This window comes from Balaenoptera borealis (genome assembly GCF_965194805.1).
Source record: "Balaenoptera borealis genome assembly, chromosome: 7".
NCBI classification, from domain to species: domain Eukaryota; kingdom Metazoa; phylum Chordata; class Mammalia; order Artiodactyla; family Balaenopteridae; genus Balaenoptera; species Balaenoptera borealis.
Window position 1 is genome coordinate 114,661,174 of NC_138864.1, and position 17,768 is coordinate 114,678,941.

Genomic DNA, 17,768 nt, shown 5'->3' on the forward strand with positions numbered 1-17,768 from the left:
GTGTATGAGTGTTTGTAAAGAATAAAGGGCTGGGGAATTCCCTGGTGGTCTAGTGGTTAGAACTCTGCTCTTCCACTGCAGGGGGCATGGGTGTTGGGGAACTAAGATCCTGCTGCGCGGTGCGGCGGAAAAAAAAAGAAACAGTAAAAAAAATTTTGGGGGCTTCCCTGGTGGCGCAGTAGTTGAGAATCTGCCTGCTAATGCAGGGGACACGGGTTCGAGCCCTGGTCTGGGAAGATCCCACATGCCGCGGAGCAACTAGGCCCGTGAGCCACTACTGAGCCTGCGCGTCTGGAGCCTGTGCTCTGCAACAAGAGAGGCCATGATAGTGAGAGGCCCGTGCACCGCAATGAAGAGTGGCCCCCGCTTGCCGCAACTAGAGAAAGCCCTCGCACAGAAACGAAGACCCAACATAGCAATCAATCAATCAATCAATCAATCTTTAAAAAAAAAAATTTTTTTAAAGGGCTGCATATTGTTAAAAATAATAATAATAATGAGGATATTAGTTAACTATCTCCCTTTTTTTCTTTCAGCTGTGGGCTACACATCATGACCCACAGATGGTCCGCCCAACTCTGGAGAGGACGCTCAAGGACCTCCAGCTAGATTATGTGGATCTTTACATCATTGAAATACCTATGGCTTTTAAGGTAAGTTCATAAGCCTAAAGGTAAGGCCTCTGCTCTTTGGCAACCATGGGCCAACATCTATGTACGGGAAGCTCATTCATTACTTAGCACCATAGAATATTATGATGTTTTGTTACCGTAAATCAGATAGTACTGACCTAACCCAACAAATGCCAAGAAAGATTATGTGTAGCCAACTCAGGCCTGGATCCCAAGTTTCTAGATTCATAATCCAATGCACTGTCTGTTATATCATGTCTTTGCAGCTATAAACGCTCTCCATCAAACCAACAAGTAGTCTCCTAGCTGTAGTCCACATTGCAGTTGTCCAGCATCCAGACACACCCTTCTTCCCATTCACACAGTCACGAAAACATCCCTGCACAACATAATGTAAAATAATAAATACAACTGAAAACCTACTCACACTCCACCCTCTCCAAAGGAAAATAACCCAAAGAGTAGTCAGATTTTTGAAGCCAGTTCCAAGATCAGGACTTCTAGGTGATATCTATTCCTCTAATTCAAATGCACTCCTTCCTTGAACTTTCTCAGTATATGGACTCAGTTTAAGCACCACCAACACACCCAGTATACACTGCTGAAGAGCAGCAGCTGCTTTAAGATTTCACTGAGGGAAGGAGAGATTGAAAAACAAAACTGACCACTTGTCCATGAGGTAAACCAGATCCTGCTGGACACGAAAGACAAGGACTCTCTGCCATCGCAGTGGCCAGAATTTCTTTACACAGCCAACCTGGCTGCCCCGTTCTGTTCTCTGGAAGCACCTCCCTTATTAACTCTCCTCTGTGGTCATATCCAAGATGTGACCTTAGCAATTACATATCCCAGAAACCTCATTTCACAGAAAAGAAAAGCAATGAACTACTTAGGATTAAAGTCCATCAGAATTAGGACAAGATCCTGGGTCCCCTGATGCCAATCTCATACGTGTTCCCTTATACTACACTACCCTCTGCCTTATCCTCACAAGCCTAATAATCCCAATGTCCTGTGGACTACAGTGATTTTTTTATGTCAGGCTCTTGGGATTTTGACCTTAGCGCTTCTCCTCACTCAGCTAACTTCGATTCTTATTCAAATGGCAGAGTTCTAAGCTGAGTCTTACAGATTTGGAAAGAACCGGTATTTAAAAGTGAGAAAATGAAATTTACTTCTCTGTGGCTGACTAATGACTTGTAAAATCTTTTTGGAGAAGGTAAATAAAGAAATTCTATTTCTATTCTTAAATAGGATCAAGGCTCAAGGACACAGAGAAGGTAAACTTTTAACAGTGAGAAATTACACAGTAGAGTGACATTACCTCCCAACTGAACCTGTACTTCCTGTAATTGAGAAATCAGTCTTTGAAGCCAAAATATCACTTGCTTTTTGAATCTCATGATTCTTTTTAAAGAAAAACCTTTCTCGCTAAAATATTTTACCACTCTGTTATTTTTTAAATGTAAAGTTAATAAGCAGACACAATTTCAGAACAACAAAATACAAAGTACAAAAAATCATGATAAGACATTTTAAAAAGACAAAGTTATTGCTAAACAGGAATGAGGGTCAATAGCATGGATTTTTAGAGGGTTGAGTTATTCTTCTAATAATGCCTTACAGTCAGGAGCAGGAAAGGAGTAAAAAGACAATGAGCTTATCCAAATGAAAAGATTAGTAAAGTAAGCACAGTGGAACATCATAGAAATATCTAACATGGGTTCAGACTTGGAGAGGACTTAATTAAAATTTGGGAGAGTAAAAACTATTAATAGTAACAGAGTTCATAATGGAGATACAAGGCCATTTCAGGTCAGAAGTAAAATTAGGAAAGGCAAAAAGCAAGAAATATGGAGGGAGTCTGGAGTGGAAATAAGCCTCATAAGTGTTGAGAAGGTCAAAGGGCTTAGAAATCAGAGATAACCAGGGTAGTTAATATGAATGATTACATGGCTTTGAGGAGAAAGGAGTCCTTTTCCTGCTCTCAGTGAAATAGAAGAAAATTGAGGTGAAATTATCTTTGCTAAAGAGGGCATGGAGAAATTGTTATCACCAGGTGAAAGTTTCATTCAGGTGAGATGGCAGAGCGAAAAATTAGGGGAAAATTTTAAGAATATAATGGATTTTATCCAATTGCTTGATTTTCAACAACAAAAAATTCCTATTATCAAGGTCTACAAAGACTTCTATGCCACCAACCAAATCCAGTAGACACTTTGTCCTCATATTTTATTTGATCTCTTTCAGCACAGTTGGCTACTGCCTCCTTCTTTAAACATTTTCATCTCATGGCTTCTATGATATCACCCTCTGGTGATTCTTTGACAGCTTCTTCCCTGCTAAACTCCAAATGTTTTGCCCAGTGCTTTATCCTCAATATTCTTGTCTTACTGAGCCATACTCTCTCTATAGGTGATTTCATCCAGTTGCATGGATTGAATACCATTTTATATGCTGAGGACTCCCAAATTTTATCTGTACCCATGACCTCTCTCTGAGCCACTCTCTGAGACTTCTCTGTTCTCTTCAAATATCCACTTGACTGTCTAACAGTCATTTCAAACTCAAACTATGCAAAACAAAACTCTCAATTCCTTGTCCAACCTCAGGAGATGATTACCACCATCCACTCAAGGAATCTAGAAATCATCTTTTATTTCTATCCCATTTCCAAGCCCCTAAGAGATGGGTCCCATTTTTAAATATAGCAAAAAAGGAGAAATCTGAAAGACAATTTGCACACCATAGTCAATCTTCATTGGGAAAGTATCATCCAAAAGTTAGAGGAGGAGGTTTGACACTTACATAGTGTATGAGGTAGAAAAAAAGATGCTGAACTCCTAGAAGGCCCAAAAAAGGGAAAGAAAAGAACCACGGGGCGATTAGCCAGACCTGAGAAGTAATGTGCTATGCATTTCCCTTATACTTAAGGAACATTGCATTCATCAACTATACTTAGCTGAAGAATTTCCTCCTCTCAGCCTTAGTGATGACCTTTGGTTTCTTATAAGAGTAAGAAATTTGCTGTCCTCAACTTTGGCCAGGATAGACTATCCAAACACTGAGTCTAAAAGTCCTAATTCTCAACTTTTACTTTTCTTTAATGAGAAATTTTATCATTAAGAGAAAACTTTGTGGCTTAAGAACAACAATAATCTGTCAATAAATAAAGAATAATGAATGCTGGGGTGAGAGAATGAGACTGATGTGTCATATATGTTGGACAAATGAATTTCTGGACAGTTCCACAGGGGGAGGGGGAAAAAAAAATATATATATATATATATCTTGAATTGGTTTCCCAGGGCCCGGGTATATTGGAATACTGACAACTTAAATTCCATCATTTCAATCCCCAGATATAAATAAAGTTAACTACACTTTTTCTTTTTCTTTCTCTTTTTTGACAGCCTGGAGATGAATTCTATCCTAAAGATGAAAATGGCAAATGGTTATATCACAAGTCAAATCTGTGTGCCACTTGGGAGGTAAGTTCAAGTGGGCCTCTTATGTTAAAAGACTACATTTTTCAATTGTGATCTGATTATTCCTATTCGATTTACAGAGAGTTGCAACCTTTACTCCCAATGAAAAGTAGTAGTCAGGTATTTCTAACCACGAGCAAAGATGTATAAAATCTCCACTTCTGGGTGCTGTAAAATGTTTGATTTTGCTTTGATGGAAGAGAAGAATGCCAAAGATAAGGAAGAGAGAAGTGTGGGAGGAAAAAGAAAGTAAAGGAAATAAGTTCTACTGTAACACTAAATAAAAATATATAAATGAGATAAACTCACAAATTTTTTGTTTCTCAAATTGAATTTTTAAAAATCAGTAATATGATGTCTAAAAGAAACAAATGTAAAATAATATATGAAAAACTGAAAAATAATTCTGGTTCCATTTCTGAGCAGGCTGCTGGCTCTTTCCCCAAGATTATAAGAGTGAGAAACTAGGGGAAAATAATGAGAAAACCCTTATGGATTTAGGTGGGAGGCAGGTACAGATATTTTGAACTGGTTTGTTTATGAGGTAGTACGGAAGCTTTTACCTAGAGTGAGAGGCAACTCAGCAACCAGTAAGATAATATAGGAAAGGAACTATCAGAGTGATTTTTGCTCTTATTTCTCTCTTGCTATAGCCTTGGGACACACTCCACACATGTAGACACTTAGGACTCATGTTCAGATGTCTTCAGGAATCAAGTCAGAGCAGCACTGAAATCTTGCACTTGTGAGAAGCTGATAAAAACATAAGTCTCTGCGTGACCTCTGGCAGTTGTTTCCTGCCTCTCCCAATTCAAACTCCAAAGGCTGGAAATGATACTCTAATGATCACCTCATTCTAATAGACTTCCCCCTGTTTAGGTTACAGCTGAGGATCTGAACTGTGGCTTGTTTTGAGGGGTGAGGAGGCACTGAGTGTGTTTTCTGCTGTCTGGGGCTCTCCACCCGAAAGACCATACACTCACTCCTGACCTCATTGGAGCTAACTAGGATTGGAGTCTGGCATTCTCCTCTAAGGGACTGCCTCACAGTGTAGCTAATATCCTCAGGAGAAAATGAGCTCAGAGCCCAAAATAACAAGGCATTTATTTCACAAGGAAACAACATATCTCAATTACATATCGCAACAAAAACAGAACAGAGGACCAAGAACTTTTTAATTAGCCAATTAATATATTCAAGGAGATAAAAAAAGATATCAGCAATATGAAATAAGAACAAGAAAACATTTTTTTAAAACAAGCAAAAATAATAATTAGGAAAAATAAGAACACAGTGCAATAGATGGGATAAAAATAGAATCGATACAGAAAAGGAAAAGATGATCAGCTTAAAAGATCAGAATGAGGAAATCTCCCAGTTGAAGAAGGAAAGGACAAGAAAAAATTTTAAATGTGAAATATGAAAAGCTAAGAGATGTAAATCATAAAATTAGAATTTCCAGTATCCATACAATAGAAGTCTTAGAAAAAAAGAAAGAAGAAAAAAGAAAAGGAAGTAATAATTGAAGAAAAAACCCAGAGATATTGAAAAGGCATGAATTACCAAAGAGGAAAGAGAAAGAAACCCATACCTGGATGCTTTATAGTGAAATTTCAGGATGTCAAACATAAAGAGAAAATGTTAAAACTTCCAGAGTATAGCAAACAAGCCAGTAAAGGAGACAAAATGAAATAATAAAAAATAATCAGTCTAAGAGAAGGCAGGAAAATAAGAAAAAAGGGGAAATGAATAGATGGGAAAAACAGAAAATAAATAGCAAGATGGGGGATTTAAATTCAGTGGTGTCAATAATTACAGTGTATGTAAAGAGCCTAAACAACCCAGTTAAAATGCAGAGGTTGTCAGAATGGATAAAAAGCAAAACCCCACTATATATTATATACAAGAAACTCATTTTAAATAATAAGACATGCAACTAAGCCCATGCGCCACAACTACTGAGCCTGCGCTCTAGAGCACACATGCCACAACTACTGAGCCTGCATGCTGCAACTACTGAAGCCCGCATACCTAGAGCCTGTGCTCAGCAACAAGAGAAAGCCACTGCAATGAGAAACCTGCACACTGCAATGAAGAGTAGCCCCTGCTCGCCACAACTAAAGAAAGCCTACACACAGCAACAAAGACCCAACGCAGCCAAAAATTAAAAAAATAATACATAAATAATAAGACACAAATAGGTTGAAAGTAAAAGGTTAAAAAATAAAAGTAAAAGGCTAGAATAAGATGTACTAGGCTGACAGTAATCAAAAGAGAGCTGGACTAGCTATTTTAATGTCAACAAAAATTTCAGAGCAAAGAGTGTTACCAGGGATAAGGAATTTTGTTTTATAATAATAAAGGGTTCAATCCTAAACATCTATGCACCTAATAACAGAACTCCAAAATACATGAAGCAAAACTAAGAGAACTGAAAAGAGAAAAAGAATAATCCACAATTCTAGTCAGAGATTTCAAAACCTCTCTCTCGATAATTGAGATAATAAGTAGACAGAAAGTCTATAGAATATAGGAGACTTAAACATTATCAAACAACTTGACCTAATTGACATTTATAGAATACTTTTCCAAAATATAACAGAATGCTATTTTTCAAGTGCACATGGAATATTTCACAAAATAGTTCATTTTCTGAGACATAAAATGGATCTCAATACATTTAAAAATATTCTTCATGCAAAGTAGGCTGTCTGATGACATTGGAATTAAATTTGAGTCAATAACAAAAATATATCTGAAAAATCATCATATATTTGGAAACTAAGAAGATACATGTAAATAACCCATAAGATAAAGAAAAAATAACAAAATCTGAATCTATATGTACTCTATATGCTAGCAACACACAATTGGAAATGGAATTTTTTAAAAACAATGTTAAATATTTAGAGATAAATTTAACAAAATCTATGCAAGACTTATATAGTTAAAACTACAATATTTTACTGAGAGGATTTTTTTTAATTTAAATAAATGGAGAGCTGTATCATGTTCTTTGATGGAAAGATTGAATACAGATAAGTTGTTAATTCTCCCCTGATTCATGGATAGATTCAGTGCAATCCCAATGACTATCCCAAAGGAAATTGAAAAGCTGATTCTAAAATGTATAGGGAAGTGCAAAAACCATAATGATAAAGATTTAATTTACTAAGAAGATATATCAATCTTAAACACATATGTACCAAATAAAATAACTTCAAAATATATAAAGCAAAAATTGATAGAATACAGAAAGACACTGGTAAATCCACTGTTACAGTGGGAGATTTCTGATATATTTCTCTAAATTATTGAAAAGCCAGGAAAAGCTAGACCTAATCTTCTATATAATGCGTGTGTATGTGTGAGAGAGAAACAAGAAGGATCTGTATCCAAAAATAGGAGAATATACATTTTCCACACATACCAGACACATAAAAATTTTCAGGTACTATACCATAAAGAAAACCTCAACAAATTTTAAGAAATAAGATCATTATTATCATGCTGGTATACATTATGAAAATACAAGGGGAAGATATGATATACAACATTTCCCCCAAATCATTCAATTACAGAATTCCTGCCTGTCTCCTCCACTTTTCTTTAGTTCACAGAATGCCTATTAATATACCCAGGGACTTTACTTTTTAAAGAATTCACAGTCACCCTTATAAATGTTTACTCTTGCTTGTGTTGAGGTTTCTTTCTTGACCCATTGGCTTTTACCCTATAGGCTTTAGAAGCTTGCAAAGATGCTGGCTTGGTGAAATCCCTCGGTGTATCCAATTTTAACCGTAGGCAGCTGGAGCTCATTCTGAACAAACCAGGACTTAAGCATAAGCCAGTCAGCAACCAGGTACAGCTTGACAAGGGGAGGGAGGTGAGGGGGAGTGTGGGGATTGGGGAATGTGGGAGAATCCATTACTTAACAGAAAGAATCCTGGACTAGGAGTCAGGAAGTCTTGTGGTCACTTTACGTATATCTCATCATTAGACTGTGGGCAAGTCAATTTATGTCTCTTAAGAAAAAAGATTTGAAAGTTCAAATCCAAAAAGTAACCCAAACTTTTTCTGAAGAAAAATAATAATGTAGGGGGACAAAACCTACCAGATATTGACACACAGAGTATTTAAAATAATGTAAGATTAGCACAAGAACCAACATACAAATAAATAGAAAATAAGAAATACCTTAGAAACAGTCTCAAATAAAAACTTAATGTAAAATAAAATAGCACAAACTAATGACAAAGGAATTGATTTTTCAGTAAATAGTGTGGGGAAAATTGATAGTTATATAGTAACAAATATAGATCTTTGCCTCATGTTATACTCCAAAGTGTCCCTTTGATCAGGAGTTAAAAGAAGAAACAAGAAATTATTTGTGAATACTACAAAAGAATTTTAGTTTTCTGGAACTATGGATAGAAAGGGAAGCCATGGGGAAATTATAAAGAAAACCAATACATGTAATAGTATAAAAATGTTAAACCCTAAAAATATTAGAAACAAAGAGCAAACAAAATTAGATGATTATATTTAAAAATATAATAGAAAAAGGGGATCATGTCCTTACGAATTAAAAGCCTAATAAAAATCAATGAGAAAAATACTAAGGCTCAAAAGAAATGAACAGAAATTCACAGAAGACAGATTGCAAGACTGGTAGACATATGAAAAATATTTAGCTGCTCTAGTAATTATGGAAATTTAAATTTAAGTGTAATTTTGTATTGTGTATCAAATTAGCAAAGTTTCTGTTTTATTTTTTAATATAGTGTTCCATGTAAGCAAGTGATGGAGTGCTGACAAATGCAAATTGGTTCCTTCCTGGAAAGCAATTTTGCAATAAGTAGCAAGAGCCTTAAAAAGTGTTTAGTTTTCGATTTCTAGGAATCCATCCTTGTGAAAAAAAAATCAGAACACCCATATGTGTGTTTGTCACAGCACTTTACGTGTGTGTTGCAGCACCATTTATCATGGCAAAAAAAAAAAAAAAAAAAAAAAACACCAAAAAGGAAACAAATATGAAAAATTCAGGGAATGTTTACATAAACTTTAAAACATTTATAATATGTGAAATCTTAACAAAAAATGTTCTTGAATCACTCTTGAGGAAAAGAGAAATGGCCACGATATTAAGTGGAAAGACCAGTATACAAAACGTAACACAGTATGAAGGTGATTATATTATTTAAAAAGTGCAAATATTGGAAAGAAATATATCAAAATGCTAACCATGGCTATCTCTGGCTGTGAATTTTACAAGTAAATTCTGTTTTCTTCTTTATGCTTTTCTGTATTTCAAGTCTTCTGCAGTGAGCATATATGACTCTTATAATCACAACAAAATACTATTGTTAAATGGGGATATGACATCCTCTTCCCCCTACTTCATAAAACATTAAGAAGCTGCACTAAAAAATGCTCTTGGAACTGGTAAATATTCACAAACTTGGATTATGGTGGACTTGTTTGTTGAATTCATTGTTATTAGAAACTCAAAAGGATTCATAACAGAAAAAATGAATTACCTACATCATGACAGTAGCTCACAGCTAAATAGAAGTGTTGCCATATTTAGAAGTACCACTTCCGAACTGATACCTCAGCTAGTACTATATCATATGCTCTCAGGAACAGAGAGCAACTACCTTTGCCTTCCTCATTGATCTCAATCCATCCCTTTATTCTTAATCAATCCCCTACCCAGCATATCCTTCACATCTCCTTCCTGCACCCCTAAGAACAATATTTTGTTCTAAAAATGTTGAAGTGACAAGCAGCTTTCTTCTTACAAATGCACAGAGACAGATGGTGATTTTCGACCTGAGAATGAAAAATAGTGAAAATTTGACAGTGTGTTTCCTCATGCCAAGGAGGAAATACCCTGATCTGTTGGCACAAGAATGTCGATCAGCTTCACAAATATACCCTGAAAAAGAAGCAAGGCTTGTTGGAAGATCATAGCCTGAACCTATTCATGTGTCCTGTGGTGTCTGAAAGCAGAATATGCCAAAACTCTATAGAGCTGGCACAGATCAAAGTGCAGGTCTCCCAGCCACCAGCCATGACCCTATGCCCTGGTAGGACCATCTCTACTCCAGAGATACAAAATGAGCAGCTTTCAACCCAGGAATACGGTGAGCATATTTCGGGCATTAGACAGAGTGGACACATTTCATGTGCAAGGGATACATACCTGAAGGCCTTGCCTGATTCAAAATTCACGTATTTCTAAACTAATTTTCCCATTAGACTAAATCTAACGTAAAATTTGCAAATTTTTGTATTTTTCATTGACTTCATGAACAAATTGACATAGAATATAACCTCACTCTATACTCATTCTCAGAGCCTGAGCAATCCAAGATTCCTTAGTACTCCCTATGATGTCCATCGGAAGCAATGTCCCTCCAGGCTCCGCCCCTGGCTTAGACTGTCTGAAAGCCTTCCTAGCGTCATACTGTGCTCTCCCAGCCCAGTTCAAAGGGGACTGTGGACCTATCTCAAGCCATTTAATCTCATACAAAGTTCCAACACCTAACTCTAGGAACGAAGGAAAGAAGGGAGGTAAGGAGGGATGGAGGGAAGGAAAGAAGAAGGGAAGGAGTAAGGAAACTTTCCACATTCTTCAGTTTTTCCTGATCCTATTCACCATGCCTAACTCACAGGTGTTCTGACACAGAAATTAGTAAATATTTGTTGAGTGACTTCATTAATGAAATGAAAATTCAATGCAGTTTTTCATGGAAAGACAGAAGAGGTTGGGTTAATTAATGAAAGGACTTTTGCTATTTTCCTTCATGGATTCTGCCCAGCTTCTTAACTTCACCCTGTGAGATTTTGATATCTAAAACTACAGCATTACCAAAGGGTGTTGTAAAACCCCGGACACACCAAGACGCTGACAACTTACATCAGTTTTACATAGCAAACAAGGAAAAGTAAATACTGCAGCTCCACTGGCTCATTCACAAAGGGCTCTAAGCAGTCCCTAGCAAAGAAGGAAGGCAAGTGTGCTTAGATACCCTTCTCCTTAGAAATAAGGATGACATCAAGGCCCTGCAACATCAGGAACCATCACCACCCTCTACCTTAAACTGAGCATCCGGTCCCAGCCAGAAATGACCAGCTGTACCCCATATGAAGCCCAGCCTACAACAGTCTGCAGCATCAAGAGTGATGTTTCCTAAGATTCTGGCTTTGTCCTCTCTGTATAACTCTTGTTTTCACTCATTCAACAAATGGTCATCAAGCACCTGCCTTATGCCAGGCACTGTGCTAGGTTCTAGGCATGCAAAAGTGACCAAAGACAGATATAGTCCTTGCTCTCGTGGATCAGACATTAATGAAGTCAGGAAAGTTATATGTAATTGGAAACTGAGACAGATGCTCTGAAGAAAAGGAATGTGACTCTCTGAGGTCATACGCACTTGGGTCACGTTAGCCTACCCACTCCCACCCCCACCCTCACCTCCATCCCGAGAATTTCCTTCACTGAGTGGTCCTTTAGCGATATGCCCTCAAGTTTTTTATCAAAAAACTATCTATGCAAAGATCTTTGTTATATTACATATTATATTATATATTTGAGTTTATATTACATTAACTCAAAAGTTTTGTTGAGTACGGGTTTCTAGTATGTTGCCCAATGCAACTTTCTGTAAACTCCTGAATTTGTTCACAGAATGGATATTCACATACCTGTTTGTTTTATTTTTTAATTGTATTAGCCTTATTATGTATACATTTTGTATTATATATATATATATACACACACACACACACACACACAAATACACACACATATATATGTATATAGGTAAATACACATACTGTATACACATGTGCATATACATATTTAGGCCAGAGACCATAACAGCACTCCAACTGATTAGAAAGGAGTCCCTGTGGGGAAAATTAAATGTGTTTGGAGCAAGCAGGCAGGCATGAAAGTAAGGAATTCACACTTAGTCTTTAAGCAATGACGTGACATGATAAAAAAAAAAATGTGTTTGAAAAGATTAGTGTACCAATAAGATGGAAAATGAGAAAGAGACCAAAGGGGGAGAGTGATGCTAGGAGTGGGAGAGGGTAAGGGAAAGAAATACAGTCCACCCTCCATATCCATGGATGCAGAACCCGCAAATACAGAGGGCCCACTGTACTACACCATTTCACAAAATGGACTTGAGCATCTGTGGATTTTGGTGTTCGCTGGGGTGGGGGTGTGTGTCCTGGAACCAATCCTACGCAAATACCTAGGGACTACTGTACTATGGACACTGTGTGTCACTTTTTAGAATTAAGAAATGTTCCCAAGTGGGGGAGAAAACAAAAGTGTCTTAGGGAAAAGGAGGGATCAAGATTATGAGGGGGCAGGGGAAAAAGAAGAAATGGGAGAAACTGACAAGGGGGAAAAAAAAGTTTATCAAATTAGAAAAAGGAAAGAAGAGCTACCTCTAAGAGCTCCAGTTTACCTTTCCACTTCATCAGTAGCATTTTCTTGTGCCTTCTAGAAATGTAACTTGTCAAATATTTAATACTTTAGATAGTGAAAATAATAATTATATACTTAAAATACTTTAAGACTTGGTTGATTTTAATTAAAAAGAAAACATAAATGTAGGTCAAAAACTACCATAGTGTTTAAGAAGAAACTTTGAGAAGAACTTTTGTTGACACATGTATTTTTAGCACAGGAATCCTGTCAATAAGATACAGAAAATTAAACTAGGCCTACACTCGGTGGTGTAAAGAACTCTCCACCAAGAAGACAAAATTCATCTGTAAATTTAGTTTTATACATACTCTATCTCTTGTGAAAATATTCTTAGATGTTTGATAGTGAGGGACAGAGGGCTTCTGCAACATGTCACTTCTATTTACCAAGACTGTAATGTGAACCTTGAGACTGTGTGTTTCTTATGGAAAATTGTATTTGCTAGAATATTTACTATAAATAATTGAGTCTGTTTACTTAAAGTTTTAAACTGATAGCTGTAAAAATTGAATTTGTCCCCCAATTATTTTAGGATTAACCCACAGTTGGTGACCTCACTAACCTTGTTTTAATTCATCTCACCCATATATGAACAATGTAAACTTCCTTGTTGGGAAAAATATTTAAGATTTGCCTTGCTATCCAGAATACTTTGCAATCGATTTTATTGAAGAACTTTTTACAAACTATATAAAATTGCATTCATCCAAAAGCCCTTAATTTTGTGCTCTGCTCTCCAATGCAACCACATAGGTTGAATGCCATCCATATTTCACCCAGCCAAAACTCTTGAAATTTTGCCAACAACATGACATTGTCATTATTGCATACAGCCCTTTGGGGACCTCTAGGAATCCATCCTGGTAAGTAATGCTGTCTGTCTCCTCAGGAAGTATATTTCCTTTGGTGTAGAGTATGAGGCTAATGTAAATTGCTTGACTGAAATGACTCTGTTCAGCTGTGTGATCTTAAGGAAGTAATTTCTTCAAGTCATTCTCCACATATGCAAATTAGAGCTAACAGAACCTTCCTCACTGAGGTGTTGTAATAATTGATTAGACTCTACCTGTGAAAGTGCCTACCAGTACCTTATTATTTGACAAAGAGTCTCTATGGCCATATTCTGAAATTTTTGAATTTTTAAAATTTCTGTATTCAGTGGCAACACTTCACATTCCACAGACTTAAGTAGAAATTTTTCTACTCTAAGATGATTCCAAGAGTTGTGCCTTTGTTTCTTCTACTTCAGTCTTCTTGCCTTCCCCTGTATGCCTACTTCCAACCCCATTCTCTCTATAAGATCCATCAAAGCAATATTATTTACCCTCTGGAAGAGGCAGCTCTGTGAATCTGCCTGTCTTGATCTTCCCATACTAAGAGCAAGTCTTCCGAATACTCTGCACTCAGAGAAGTTGGTTACAGGTGACCTGAAGTGTTCTGGATAGGTTACCAGGTGAATGGGGGTCAGAGGAGGAGGGTGATTGGTAAACCACTGGTTCTCATTACTCGGACTAAATATGATGCATGTTTCGATTTTTTTTTTTTAAAGGGTGAATGTGTCTTCCCCACCTTTGTTAAAGGATGCACTTCTAAACTCACTGGGGAAAAAATACAATAAGACAGCAGCTCAAGTTGTTTTGCGTTTCAACATCCAGCGAGGAGTGGTTGTCATTCCTAAAAGCTTTAACCCTGAAAGGATCAAAGAAAACTTTCAAGTAAGAGAACTGCTTCTGGAAATGTAAAAAGTAGGGTATTTTTTTTTTTTTTTTTAGAGAATTTTGTGTTCAGATTAATAAGAAAGTTGCAATGCCTTCATATGTCATTTTATACCAGCTCCCTGACCCACTCCGCCCATACCTGGATTTAATTTTAGCTGAATTTGAGACAATTCCTAGTAATTCAGGGATTTCTTTGCTGCTTGTAGGCTACCTAGCTCCCTTATTTCTTCTGTTTCCTTACCTATTGACTCTGGACACTACCTACTCCCTTCCCCACCAGCACAGCAGGAATAGAAGGTATAGAATTTGAAATTCATAACAGTCAACTTTCCACCTTCTTAATGGCTCTGGAAAAAGTCGGGGACAAATTTGGAAATTATTGAAGAGGATCATTTAGACTTCATAAATGCCAACCCCCTTTGTTTCCTCTATAAGTAATCTGTAATCAGCTTTATAAATTATAGGTGAGAAAAGAGGCCACTAGACAATGGAGTGATTAGTTTACTGTGCTACTTCCAAAGAATAAACTGCTAGGTAAATGCAGCCATAGAAAAGTACCATGTAAAGTTAATCAGTTACCCATCAGTTAATAATTTAAATTTCAAAAGTAAGTTGTTTTTTGTCTTACTTATAATTAAAGATAAAAATGAGATAGTATTTATCCCCTCAGATAGGAAAATAATCAGAATGTTAACAGTGTGTGGGAAAACAGGCAGTTTCATATAATACTATTAGAAACATAAATTGATGTAAGATTTGGAGAAGGATGTCATTTTTCCAGATCCATCAAAATTCAAACATACATGTCCATTGACCCAACAATCTTTTCCCATAGATGTATTTGCATATTCATGCACACATATACAGATGTTTATTACAGCATACTTTATCAGCTAAAAAAAACTGGAAACAATTTTCAATACGATATTGTAAAACAAATTATGATATATTTGTACAATGAAATAGTATATAGGCATTTTTATTTATTTTTCTTTTTTAACAGAACTCTACTGAGGTGTAATTGAAATGCAATGAACTGGACATAAAGTATAAAATTGGAAAAGTTTTGACATATGTACACACCCATGAAACCATCACCACAATCAAGATAATGAACATATCTAGCACCTCCAATAGTCTCTTCATGCCCTTTTATAATCTATCCCTCCCGGTCCCCAATCCCAAGCAAGCACTGATTTGCTTTCTATCCCTATAGGCTAGTTTGCATTTCCTAGAATTTCAAATAAATGAATTCACACAGTATGTGTGCTTTTATATCCATTTTTAAATAATAAAGTGAAAATATAAGTACTGACATGGGAAGACATCCATGATATTAGACAATTATCTTCAGAGCTTTTTTGCTACCACATGAAGGAATGGAATTCAAACTTACCAAAGAAAAAGAGACATAATTTATTGCCTCTCATAACTGGAAAGTCCAAGGGTAGGTCAGACATGACTGGACACAGGTATTCAAATGATTTATAAAAGGATTGAGTTCTCCCCACCCCCTTTCTCCACATGGTGGTACACACAGATTAATATGGGTTAATCTGTTACCCACATTTAGTAAAGATGATCACAGATAAAGGCTTCTGTCTCTGTCAATCCCTGCTTGTCCCTTTATGGGTCATTGGCTACTCCCATAATAATCACTGTGTCTAATGAACAAGATACCTTGATTGGTCCCCTGGGCTACATCCCTATTCTCATGCTGAAGGAGGTGAGGTCATGTGACAAGTAGCCCTACTAGGTGCGGGAAGGTGTTAAAGAAAAAGGAAGCTTGTAAGGATTTCTTTTATAAGTGACTGGTTCATTCATGACTGTTTTTATGTTATAATAAATTTCCTTCTACAATCTCATAACTCCAATTCTTGGATAATAAATAATCAAAGGAAAGAATGCTCTGAAAAGACCACTTGGAAACAATCCTCGGGGGAATGACTAAGTAAATCATATTACATCTATACTACGGATATAGTGGTTAAATAAAGTCAGTCTATATATTTTGACAGAAAAGATCACTAAGACATATTATGTGAATGAGATAAAGTTGCAGAATAATAGAAATATGATACAATTATTGCATTTTGCTCTTGCTGTGTTGAATGTTTGGAAGGAATCTGTGGGAAGGGGAATAGGACTGGGGTGGTGGGTATCAAGAGACACTTTTGTTTTTTTCACTCCGTAAATGTCCATGTATTTCTGTAGTGTTTCATTTCTTTACAAAAAGCATATATTCATGTATTACTTTTACAATTAAAATTTATTCATGTAAATTACTAAATTAAAAGTTAAGGGATAGAAAGATAAAACAAGAGAAATTATAAACAAATCAACTGTTAAAAATATAAATAAGCTAAAATAAACTATTAAAATGTTCATAAAGGACAATTATAAAACCAAGGTACAAACTGTACAAGCTAAGAAAAAAACAAAACAATGAAAAAGTAACTAGAATTAAAAGGTAGATAAAGAGACATTAAAAATGACAAGAGAAAGGATTAAGATGATGAACCAAAGCAAATTAAAAGTTAAAAAGAATACATAAGCAAAATTAGAGGCTAGGGAATATTTTTGTTAAAAAAAAAAAAAGTGCATGAAGGCCATAGTCCAGAATCAAAAGTTCAGCATCTTATACCAAAATAATAAGAATTCTTCACTTTTAGATTTTTAGGAGATGTTCTGAATGCGTATTGTTTCACAACATTTGAAATTTCTTGCAAGATGTCCCCAGCAGGATTGTCTTAAAGACAAAGGGCAGAAAGAATTCCACCTCCACATGGGTGGGGTGGCCCCCCTGCACTAGCCCAACTCCTCTAAGACATTTGCAGAGATGTTCATAAATCTTTGAAGGGCTCCCACCGCTGGCCTCACTCCCTGATCCCAAGCTTGACCCATCTTCTACTATTATAAATGTCTGTTTTTTGTTTCTGTTATTTCAGATCTTTGACTTTTCTCTCACTGAAGAAGAAATGAGGGGCATTGAAGACTTGAATAAAAATGTCCGCTTCGTGGAAATGCTCATGTGAGTTCTGGGGGATCATTAATCAGGTTCTGCGCAGTGATGTTGGATTGTCAAGCGTCAACCAACAGGCTCTCATGAACCGGGACCGTGTCCATGGAAGGCACAAGGGTAAAGGCCGGTGGGCAGCATATTCTGAATTAGGAACTTCCTACAAACCTACATTTTTGTTTAAAAGAATATTTCTGACATTTATGACATTCCCATTGGTTAGGTTAAGGCATCACAGGCTAAAAACATTGAGGAGAATTAAATCACTGTTTTCGTATGTTAATACAACAGCAGCACAGATATGCAAACACCATATTTATTTCTTCCTTAGAAATCAAAGTGGGGGCTTCCCTGGTGGCGCAGTGGTTGAGAGTCTGCCTGCCAATGCAGGGGACATGG

The 17,768-nt window shown here is 36.4% G+C and overlaps 1 protein-coding gene across 4 annotated transcripts in view; it reads left to right on the plus strand.

Annotated features, from left to right (window-relative positions):
- AKR1D1 (aldo-keto reductase family 1 member D1) overlaps positions 1 to 17,768 on the plus strand; it is an 88,567-nt gene that overhangs the window by 67,057 nt on the left and 3,742 nt on the right. For all 4 annotated transcript variants that reach the window (XM_082400368.1, XM_082400369.1, XM_082400367.1 and 1 more), the window contains 6 exons: positions 537 to 653; positions 4,046 to 4,123; positions 7,860 to 7,982; positions 13,386 to 13,495; positions 14,182 to 14,347; positions 17,299 to 17,381. In XM_082400368.1, the coding sequence (XP_082256494.1) occupies positions 537 to 653; positions 4,046 to 4,123; positions 7,860 to 7,982; positions 13,386 to 13,495; positions 14,182 to 14,347; positions 17,299 to 17,381 (677 nt within the window). The remainder of the gene's footprint in view (positions 1 to 536; positions 654 to 4,045; positions 4,124 to 7,859; positions 7,983 to 13,385; positions 13,496 to 14,181; positions 14,348 to 17,298; positions 17,382 to 17,768) is intronic.